This window comes from Colletes latitarsis, chromosome 5 (genome assembly GCF_051014445.1).
Source record: "Colletes latitarsis isolate SP2378_abdomen chromosome 5, iyColLati1, whole genome shotgun sequence".
Lineage (NCBI taxonomy): Eukaryota > Metazoa > Arthropoda > Insecta > Hymenoptera > Colletidae > Colletes > Colletes latitarsis.
The window spans coordinates 38,820,866-38,831,007 of record NC_135138.1 but is presented as its reverse complement, the minus strand read 5'-3'; the positions used below and the strand labels follow the sequence as shown (position 1 = coordinate 38,831,007).

General features: G+C 32.4%; 4 protein-coding genes across 10 annotated transcripts; 2 read left to right on the top strand and 2 right to left on the bottom strand.

Annotated features, from left to right (window-relative positions):
* Positions 1 to 4: 4 nt before the first annotated feature.
* Positions 5 to 6,187, top strand: LOC143342203 (transmembrane protein 145). 2 transcript variants are annotated; one of them, XM_076765847.1, is made up of 4 exons: positions 5 to 295; positions 3,692 to 4,115; positions 4,181 to 4,770; positions 4,988 to 6,187. In XM_076765847.1, exons 1-4 carry the CDS (start codon positions 170 to 172, stop codon positions 5,255 to 5,257), a joined length of 1,410 nt encoding a protein of 469 aa, XP_076621962.1. In that variant the 5' UTR covers positions 5 to 169; the 3' UTR covers positions 5,258 to 6,187. The 2 variants fall into 2 exon arrangements, with proteins under 2 accessions (XP_076621962.1, XP_076621963.1); XM_076765848.1 differs by lacking the exon at positions 5 to 295 and adding an exon at positions 3,093 to 3,273.
* LOC143341737 (ribosomal RNA-processing protein 7 homolog A) lies at positions 892 to 2,315 on the bottom strand. The gene is made up of 4 exons (XM_076764886.1): positions 1,981 to 2,315; positions 1,547 to 1,879; positions 1,163 to 1,468; positions 892 to 1,091 (listed from the first exon to the last, which is right to left on the bottom strand). The coding sequence occupies exons 1-4, from the start codon at positions 2,015 to 2,017 to the stop codon at positions 1,006 to 1,008; spliced, it is 762 nt and encodes a 253-aa protein (XP_076621001.1). The 5' UTR covers positions 2,018 to 2,315; the 3' UTR covers positions 892 to 1,005.
* Alr (Evr1_Alr domain-containing protein Alr) lies at positions 3,610 to 6,936 on the bottom strand. 6 transcript variants are annotated; one of them, XR_013079748.1, is made up of 4 exons: positions 6,675 to 6,822; positions 6,278 to 6,474; positions 5,474 to 5,930; positions 3,610 to 5,270 (listed from the first exon to the last, which is right to left on the bottom strand). XR_013079748.1 is itself a non-coding variant. In XM_076765864.1 (3 exons), exons 2-3 carry the CDS (start codon positions 6,365 to 6,367, stop codon positions 5,541 to 5,543), a joined length of 480 nt encoding a protein of 159 aa, XP_076621979.1. In that variant the 5' UTR covers positions 6,368 to 6,446; positions 6,877 to 6,936; the 3' UTR covers positions 3,610 to 5,540. The 6 variants fall into 6 exon arrangements, 5 of the variants coding, with proteins under 5 accessions (XP_076621979.1, XP_076621976.1, XP_076621980.1 ...); XM_076765864.1 differs by lacking the exon at positions 6,675 to 6,822 and adding an exon at positions 6,877 to 6,936 and having other exon boundaries at positions 3,610 to 5,930; positions 6,278 to 6,446; XM_076765861.1 differs by having other exon boundaries at positions 3,610 to 5,930; positions 6,675 to 6,821.
* Positions 6,848 to 10,132, top strand: L(3)04053 (lethal (3) 04053). The gene is made up of 8 exons (XM_076765845.1): positions 6,848 to 7,168; positions 7,277 to 7,777; positions 7,853 to 8,055; positions 8,149 to 8,222; positions 8,293 to 8,404; positions 8,481 to 8,543; positions 8,618 to 8,775; positions 8,877 to 10,132. Exons 1-8 carry the CDS (start codon positions 6,976 to 6,978, stop codon positions 9,007 to 9,009), a joined length of 1,437 nt encoding a protein of 478 aa, XP_076621960.1. The 5' UTR covers positions 6,848 to 6,975; the 3' UTR covers positions 9,010 to 10,132.
* The last annotated feature ends 10 nt before the right edge of the window (positions 10,133 to 10,142 follow it).

Genomic DNA, 10,142 nt, shown 5'->3' with positions numbered 1-10,142 from the left:
TAGAATAAATGAAACGTGGACTGAATTCAAACCCATCCAGGGCCACCGAACAAATTAGTTTTTTATTCTTCGATCGATGACGGTTCAACTTGATAAAACGTAAATTGGAATTTTAATAATGTTTTAATAAACGTTCGATGAGAAAAGAAGAGCGGTAACTTAACCGGCGATGAAATCACAAGCTAAAATGTGGCGGAATGATACGTTTGAAAATGGAATTGCAGAAGTTACGGGTAGGGGGAACCAGAATAAGGGGCCCCGATTGGTGCAACTCCCTACTCTTCTTACATTACAAGTAAGGCCCTTAAAAAGGAAGGGATTTTTCTCAACGCATCGAAATCACGGAACAAAGAATCCTACGTTTCTGCAACTGATCCATTTCGCTTGCCTTTCGATTATTTTTATTCATAGCATGCTACAAAATTACAGTGTTTCTGTCTTTAACAATATTCTAGCAAACGTTCATCGATCGGTACATGTATGTCATATATGTACATATGTATATCGCGTATGTACTTGGGCACATACACCTTTCCTGTAGCTTTCACGAAATTACCGTTTAGATTAATATACGTTATTTATTTGATGCTTATTAAAACATGTTGCATACATTTAAACCATTAAAATGCCTATTTTTCAATCAAACATGCAGGCGATCATTCCAGATTGCAAGCAAAAACAGTAGTATAACAAAACAAAAAACAAAAAAAACCCCTCGCTCCGCTAAAGAACGCGCGCGCGTGCGCGTGTGCGTGTGCGTGTGTGATATTATAATATCATTGTTAGAAATATTTTTTACATACGTAATATTAAGAAAGGGTAACCGGTGCTAGTGACTTTGTCGCTTAGGCTTGGTTGAAGAGGAAGGGGGCGAAACATAAACATGTCGAGTCTAGTCTAGTTATAAACGTCTATTTCATGTTGAAATTAAAAACCTTCTATTTACATTTATCATGCATCAAAGTATTTAGTATTAAAACCCTATGTTTTATTATACTTGTAGAATTAAAATGGTTTAAACGTCCTTTTTGATTTCAAATCTTGTAGTCGTTTTTTGTCTAATTCAAATTTCTTTCTTAACTCTGCCAAATCTAAAAACCAACAGAGTATAATACTTTCGGCATATGAATCTAACAGAAAAACGATATGAAATGAAACTTACTTTGTTTTTTACTTTCACGAATTTGAAAAGTGTAAAAGTTAAGCAGTTCTTTTTTCTTATTTTTTTGCTCTTCTTTACGTTGGATTTTATTAGTAGTACATTCCTTTCTAGAAAGAGGAAACTGTCTTCTTTTCTTTCGTCCAGATACAGTTACCCAACCATCGTTATCTTTCGCTTCTTCTTCGACAAGTTTTGCATTTGCTGTATTATTGGCAATTTCTTTGTCATAATTACACATGTAATCTTCAATTTCTTTTCTCATTTTGTCTTCATTGTATATCGAATCGTTATATTCTTTGCACCATTCTATTTGCGTAAACGTAACAATTTCAGTCAATTATATAGAAATAAAAGTAAACTGAGAAAAATATTAACATAACGCACTTGCCAATCCTGTTAAACATATATTATCTTTATTATTTAATGTTATTATACAATTTGCAGCAAGTTCTAATGCTTTCTCTAAAGCAGACTCTTTTTCAAATACTATATATGCTGCTTTGAATCCCTTCGAATTTGTAAAATACAGATTAGAAACTGTCCCGCAAAGTTCGCTAAAGACACTTGTCAGAACATTGGTTGTAACGTAAGGAGGTATGTTCAATACAAACAATGTCCTTTTTCTTGAATGTCGAGGATCCTGTTTCCTAATAGAATGTTCTTTAAAATATAATTGATGTTCATCTGTGTTTTCTTTGTCAAAACGAATCCACAATGCTAGAAATTAAACGTCCGTATAAAAACTAATTTGATTAAGTAAAGCGTTCATGAAACTGATAGATAAAATATTACACATATATATATATATATATATTTACATTTAAAACCCCTGCAATTTTGTTTATCATTCTTCATAATTTATTTATATCGTTCTATAAATCTTCAAGCGAATTAATAACAAAATTGAGTAATAGTTTGCAAGCTAAATTATAAATTTGTAATAATGCGTAGTATCAAAAATCACAATATTCATTAAATGTAGAATGGTGTAAAACATAAAATAAATGAGTTCACTTTTACCACACACGAGGTTAGGACAGAAATGCCAGATTCAGAACCCGGTGCACTATCCCTCATCCCAGATCACGCATACGTGAGCTCGTGGAGTTTCGGAAAGTCGACAAATTAAACTGACACATGCTTTCTTTCTCGATTCTCCGATGGCGCTTTTTTTCGACCTCAAAACCTCACGCCCTCTGGTGCTAAAACGCCCAAGTTTGTCGAGAAATCCATCTAGCGTGGACGATACAAACTATTTCACGACAAACTTGGGCGTTTTAGCACCAGGGGGTTTGAGGTCGATAAATAAGCGCCATCTAGCGTTGAAAATAACGAACTATTCCACGACAAACTTGGGCGTTTTGCCATCCGGATTTCCAATGTGCCCGGAACATTTCCAAAATGCTGGCGGATTTAGAACATTTCCAAATAAATGGACAAAAATTCTAAAAACGTTTAATTCGATTTAAATACTCTACAAACTATACATCTAAATTAAAATCTCTTAAAAATTTTACAATTACAGTAAAGTTACAATATTATTTACGTGCGATAACATCAAAGCGCAAAGTAACGTTGTAAAAATATTCGGTTACTTGATTTTGAAAGCCTCTAACTTAATGTTATATTTTAAAAAGTATACGTGTATGTACGTATATACACATTACTTTCCATAAATCAATATTGTAATACAATTGTAAGTAAATGTCAAGGTCATACGACATGATACGTACCATCATTGTAGAAGAATTCTGGTTTACTGGAAATACAATTAAAAAATAAGAGACAACTATAATTTAGACTAACGAATTCGTTTTGTTTCTAATTTAAATTTTTTCTATTACGTTTGTTTATCAAAAATATAATTTACAACGATCCATATACATATTCATTCATTCAAATGCATTGTTCTAATAGGTAGGAAAATATTGATCATAAGAAAAGCAGCAGGCAACGTGTAACAGATACGTAGACAACATTTTAGTCCACAGAAATTGTGCAGTAGAGTGTCAATAATGTTTAATCTATTATTGTTCTTTGACATAGTATTCCTATTTTTATTTACGTATTCGGAGACCAAAATTCTTCAAGGACGCCTAGTTACACGCGAAGTACTATAAGCAATCTTTGACAAACTATATGTATAAAGCATTCTTACATTTAATCAGTCACTTGATTTTTAATTAACAAAGATAGTCAATATTATTGCATGTATGATGCGTGCGAGCGCGTGCGTGCGTGCGTGCGTGCGTGCGCGCGCGCGCGCGTATATCGCACATTCTGTATTTCCGTTTGTAACTTTTTTAAAATAATTATAACTATACTGAACTCGATATTAATACCAAGTATTGTATTACACATATGTAGAAAAGGAGTCTTTAAATTAATTTACAATATTTCAAGCAATATTTATTAAAACATTTAAATACTGTTACTTTCAGTAATAGTTAATATTATTTGTTAACCATTTCTAAAATTTATATTATTATTTATAGTGAGACGAATTGGGCATTTTTTTGTTTATTTCAGAATTGGGCATTTTTAGCGAGGTTCTGCTTTTTGACGGAACAAGGCACGTTTCGGTACGAATTTGAGTTCGGAAACGAAGAAAATGATTTAAAAATACTGTTATATTATGATGCACCTGATCAATGGCAAAGTATTTATCCCTCAAACAAAACTTGCATCGAGAAGGAAGCTATACTTTGGGATGGAATTGGTCAAATAGTACCATTATCAACATTATTTCCGACAAAATCAGGATGCGTTGAAGAAGACACAGTAATACGATGCTCTAATTACCGAAGATTTCGATCATCTCGTCCGAGATGGTGGTTCATCGCGTTAGCAGATTGCTCCTTAAAAACCGGATTGAACGTCTCATATTGGATATCGCTAACCAATGCGCCGCATGGCAGTTTTTGGAGAGAACATTTTTCAGCAGATGAATTCTGCAAGTAACTTTACTGTAATTTAAACCAATTCAATATTGTTTAATCGAATCTATTTTCATTTCAGATATACTGCCAGAGTTGATAGTAATTAGTTTCATTTATGTTATACTTGTAATATTAAGTTTGTACATAGCCATGCAATTACGGGCAAGAAGACTTCTACACGTTTCGTATAAAATATTTGTAACTTCTTTGCTTTGTCAATTAGTGGGAATACTATTTGAGATTTATAGCTATACTATTCTTGGTTTAAGAGGAATTACAATAGCAAATGTTTCCTTAATGGGTCAACTCTTGGAAGCATGTTCGGATATTTTGTATACCATACTTATGTTACTACTTGCGCTTGGTTTTACAGTAACTAAAAGTACTTTAACGCCAAGACAAACTCGATGGCTTATATGTTTCGCCTGTCTCCATTCTTTCTGTCAATTTTCATTATATATATATCAATATGATGTGTTTGATCCTGGATTGGTATTGTATATATACGAATCACCTCCAGGTTATATGCTAATAGCATTGAAACTGATAGCATGGGTCATTTTTTCTCTTCGTTGCCTCAAGACGATTAAAAAAATGTCAACAAAGCTTCATTTTTATGGTTCATTATTTTCTTTGGGATCAGCATGGTTCCTGTGTCATCCGCTAACGGTATATAATAAACATATTATCAAATTTTCTCTATGATAATATAAAATATTACTATACAAAATAACTGTACGTAATATCGACTTGCATAGTGTAAATATATAAATACACAATATTTCTGTGCGCGCGTGTGTACATGTATATGTATATGTGTATATAGTTTTAGATAATGTTTTAATTTTTCCACAATATCTATAAAAATCTACTTATAATTCCATAGGTACTCTGCATTACTTTATTAGTAGATGAATGGGTTAGAGAAAGCGTTGCTAAGGGATGTTCGTTATGGATTGTTTTTATGGGACACGTAATATTTTTGTACATCACCCGACCATCTATGGCTAACAAACGTTTTCCATTTCACATTAGAACGTGTCAGGTTATGCCAATTGGTGATGAGGGACAGGACCACAGTTACGAACCACAATTTAGAACAGCATCTTCTGCATTTACCACTTTGCATCTACCACCATCTACTTCACGATTTTAAGAGTAAACACACTCTAGAACAGGTGATAATTAACATAATTATAATTGCATAATGAGTCTATTTTTATTAATATTTTCTCAACACTCGTAATTAACAAAAAACGCATTAACATCCGAGTGTAATTTATCTATAAGGATGAATATGGATTTACATGCGATACTAACGTCTACAGCTATTTTCTTCTTACAAAACTAGTATTTACAACAATTGACTTACATAATATTTTACATCGCGCGTAGGTCTTTCTTAAAAATTTAAAGCCAAGAATAATTATTATTTACTATCAGTCGCACGAACCATCCAGCCAGCCGTCTCGCCATCTTTGGTCAACAAAATTACAATCAAACTTTGGCTTTCCAAGTTTCTTGTTTATTTCATTATGTATATTACAAAGCCAACGACTCAATTTTTTCTGTGAGTCAGTCTGTGGTGGATTGTGTTTCAATTGTTCTTGCAAATCTTGTGCACATACGTAACAGGGATAAAATTTGGAAAATGTATAAAAAAACTTTGTCATATTTGACTGTTGTTCTTCGTTTGGATGATCAGGATAATATGCTGCCATAGTATGTAAAAATGACCATGTCCTTGAACCTAATTCATCTTTATCTAAAGGACAATCGTCGCGTCTGTTACTTAAAGATGAACTTTTTTCCTGCTTCTTCTCAGATTCCTGTTTAAAAAAACTTACATGAAGATACAAATAATTCAAATTATTTTCAAGACAGATATAATCTTATCTTTTAGTTTGTACAAATTATATATCGCTTTTATCATGGAATGTATAACAATTACTAACTTATACGGTAGTTTGTATATTATGAGTATTGTATTTTTATTCCTATATCATACATTTATAAAAAGATAACAACTCAAATATCAATATTTTGTAAGTATAGTATTAAATAATAAAAAATAGAATAAAATTAACTCTTATTTCAATTAATTTGTATAAATAGATATACACGATCGTAAAGAATATAATAAGTTTGTAGAAAACATTTATTTAAGAAATTTTACCTGTACCTTTTCGGACTCGAATGTCTTTTTTTGAATCTTTGCCCATGTTTTAAAATCTGTACACACGCGACAAGGTTTTTCTTGAGACATCGCGTTGAAATCACCGTGTACATCCGTAAAATCGTTTAAAAATTGTTATGATTAATGATACTCTCACGTGGATGATAACCTATTTTGTAAAATTAAAATTCCAGCACCTGTTACACATAGGAACGTGTCAAAATTTAACGCTCTGTCGAATTTTAATGCAATAGTGAATATTGACTGAATCTAACACAATTATTAATATTCGCTATAAATTTTTTTTTTTTACAGGATTTTAGCCAATTTTACATCAATTGATGTGTGTGTGTGTGTGTGTGTATCTATATCATATATATCTATTACGTATACATACCTATATATGTAACAACTTATAACTCATTTCAGATAGGAAGTTATATACATATGTATAAATCATTGAAACTTTGGGTTACGAGATAAAAACATAGGCAGAAAAGATTGATAGGTAAGGTACGTATGTACGTGCGTGTTTCTCTTACGTTCACGACATACTGAGTGAGTGAATAAAGAAAGAGAGAAAAAGACGTATGACTAACCTGACCCGAGCACAGCCAGCGGGTGACAAATGTCAAGTGCAGCTTTGACTGCACCGCAAATGATACGATTGTCGGTAAAGTTGATCTTCTGCATAAGTGATGGCGAATCATAAAAAAAGGTATGAATCGTATCATTCTGTATCAAAAAATATAAGGCGTCATGTCGGCGAGGTAATGTTTACGTCGTTATCTTCGTCTTCTGAAGAAGATGTAACAATGGGATGTCGAAGTTGTAGAAATACGTCGAGAGAACATTTTGGTAGAAGTCGCATTGAAACAGATACTCAAACAGGTTAGATTTCATTGTACTCGTTACGACAATTAATTTTATAATTAGTTTAATTACTTTCTTTTTATATATATATGTATGTATATGTGTATATATATATTTATTTTATAGGGCAAGATACTATACGACGCGAAGAGAATCCTTTTAGTTTTAAACATTTCCTAAAAAATAATTCGCAAACAAATTATTATAATGCAGGAGCTCGTCCAAAAGTTTATTCCCCTCCAACAACAAGTCCAAATAATTTGGAAAAAGATTCCACAGTTTATTCCCGTAATCCAACAGAATTACCCGACTTTGTGCAAGATCATTTAGTTATAGAACAATGTTACCTGAATCATGAATCCAAACAGCAAGGTATACCAGATGCAGATAATCTTCCTGATTTTGCACTCAGCGTGGAACAGAGGCAAACTCGACTTAGAAACGAATCGAAGAAAAGCGATCCAGTATTGTGCGATCTTCCATTTGACCTAACTGGAAGTCTAGACAAAGGTTTAGCTCATAGAACTCAGTCTATACCGAACGCAGGTTGTCCTGCTGATTTAAATTTACCTGTTTACAATAGACATAACGTAGATACAGGCTCTACAGAACATCCAGAATCATCAGGTAGTTAGAAAATAAGACAACGTATTGACAATTATCAAATAAATAAGTTTTATACATATAATTTTTGTTATATAGGATTTCCATTAGATTTACCAATACCTGGAACCGAATCTGTTTCTAGTTCAAATATTGCAGCAAGAGATTGTTCCGGAACAAACGAAACAAATGTTCCAAAGTCTTTACCAGATTTTTTAAACGACGATCCTATTCATAATAGGGCAACACTGTCTACAGATTCCGGAACTATCCCAAACAGCATTGAATCCATAGAGAGACGAGTATGATAGATTTAATAATTTTCTGAGAAAAATGTGTCGTTAAGTAATAATTAAAATAGAAGGTAACGTGTAATGTATTAAAATTTATTACAGGTATTGTTAGAAAATGAAAGATTACGTCATGAATTGGAACTAACTCGAAATCAAGTCAGTGAGAAGTCCAAGAGGTAATTATGAGAATACTGGTATTTGTAACGTTAGATTATATTAATAACTCGTGTGTTGTTTATTATGTAGGATTCAATCATTGGAATCAAAATTGGCATCTAGAAGGGAAGCAGAGCATGAAGAAACAGTGCATCTTGAGAAAGCCATGGAACAGGTTGAGGATAATCTAAAACGTAGTACTGTAAGCATAAAATTATATCTATGTATATTTCCAACTTTCGATTTATTTTCATAATTGTATAATTTCATTTCTACAGAGAAGAGCAGTAAATGCAGAAAGTACAGTTACATCGTTAAAAAAGGAAATAAAAGCTTTAACGGTTAGTATTAATTTTACTTTGCATTATTTACGAAGCACGCAATTATCATATGAAGAAGTGTAATCTCAATGTAGACAGAGATATTACGGTTACGATTGGAAAATAAGGACCTTAAAAATGGAATTGTAACAAGGAGTAAAAAAGAGTGTGGTTCTTTGAGTGTAGATCGAAAAGTAAGAAGGCTAGCTAATGATTTAAGAACTGCTGCTTCATCGGCAGAAGCGTCGCTGAGGTAAAAATTGTGTACATTTTTATTGGACACGATTTTTTTGTTTTCTATTAAAAAACTTTATATAACTTCAGCTATAGCATAATATGTTAATATTCTTACAGACAACTAATGTTTGGTGTGGACAATTTAAGAGTACTAGCTTCTGCGCTCGAGAATGTAGATAGGATAGAAGACCGGACCAAAGATCTTTTACCGGATTCTGATGAAGATAATGCTGCTGGTCCTGCACTTTAATACAATTCTGCATATTCCCCTTTCTGTACACTTTGTTTCATTTCTTCTAAGAAACATATCCCAGCCTGTGCTAATAAGTTCCTCGAATTCACGCGTTCACGTTCACATGTTTAAAATTCTTTCTGAAATCGATTAGTAATAATACATTTTATTGGAAAGCACAATGTTCATATCATATCTGTTGTATCTTCATGTGTCAATACCTCTCGTTTTCCAATTTACGCATTCACAAATATACATAATAGCTATAAATCATCACTCCTGCTTACCAAAGCATACCCTTTCAAATGTCGTTCTAATTTTTATCGACAAACGCGCATAAAAAAAAAAGTGTCTTACCGATACGTAGGTACATGTATCGTAAAATAACTCTACGCAAAAGTCTACAGATTTTAACTTTTATATGTACGCATTGATAAAAATCTGTAACGCGAAATATTGGTAAGGATTCATAATACAATTCCCACGTAATTGTTAAAAAACAATTTTTGGAGGCGTAACATTCCTCAACCTGAAATTCATCCACATACAGCGGCCCGGCCATACCTTTTATGGAAAAGCGTTACAGTAATCATGAGAAAAGCAGCACTAATCCTTGGTAATGTCACGACATAAGGGTCCAGTGACACCCCTCTTCTTCCGGTGTGCCTTGACTTGTGTTGCCAAGTCAGTTATCTCTGTGGTAACTTTTCTGACACCTCTTCCTGAAAACTCTTCAAGCCAAAAAGGATCAACAAGCCGTGCTTTCTTTTTTTTAAAAAGTTGTCTTTATTTGCGAGAGAAAATCAATTCGTAATATTTAAGTTTAACTATTACAATTACGATTTCAGGCATAAAAAGGTAATAAACTTGAAGGATTTAAAAATTAAACTATTTGAAACAAAAAACATTATTCTAGAAATTTGAAAATGTTTAAAAAAATGCATTAAAGATTTTAAGGCTTATTTGTCGCTTGAAAGTTTAAATTAATAAGGACGCTGGTGAAGTAGCTTTTAAATTTATAGATTTATTAACAAGTTACATATAACAGAATTACACTGCTACTACAGTATATTTTTATTATTAACATATGTATAAACTATACGTTAAATATATGAGAGTAAATTAACTATTTTCTGGAAAATAGTCTGGAA

Coding starts and splice junctions, on each gene's coding strand:
- LOC143342203 (XM_076765847.1), top strand. CDS start 170: ATGAAATCACAAGCTAAAATGTGGCGGAATGATACGTTTGAAAATGGA. Junction 4,116..4,180: donor TTTTTCAGCAGATGAATTCT/GCAAGTAACTTT, acceptor TTTTCATTTCAG/ATATACTGCCAGAGTTGATA. Junction 4,771..4,987: donor TCCTGTGTCATCCGCTAACG/GTATATAATAAA, acceptor ATAATTCCATAG/GTACTCTGCATTACTTTATT.
- LOC143341737 (XM_076764886.1), bottom strand. CDS start 2,017: ATGAAGAATGATAAACAAAATTGCAGGGGTTTTAAAT. Junction 1,880..1,980: donor AAATTGCAGGGGTTTTAAAT/GTAAATATATAT, acceptor TTTAATTTCTAG/CATTGTGGATTCGTTTTGAC. Junction 1,092..1,162: donor TCGTGAAAGTAAAAAACAAA/GTAAGTTTCATT, acceptor GTTGGTTTTTAG/ATTTGGCAGAGTTAAGAAAG.
- Alr (XM_076765864.1), bottom strand. CDS start 6,367: ATGTCTCAAGAAAAACCTTGTCGCGTGTGTACAGATTTTAAAACATGG. Junction 5,931..6,277: donor TCGAGTCCGAAAAGGTACAG/GTAAAATTTCTT, acceptor TTTTTTAAACAG/GAATCTGAGAAGAAGCAGGA.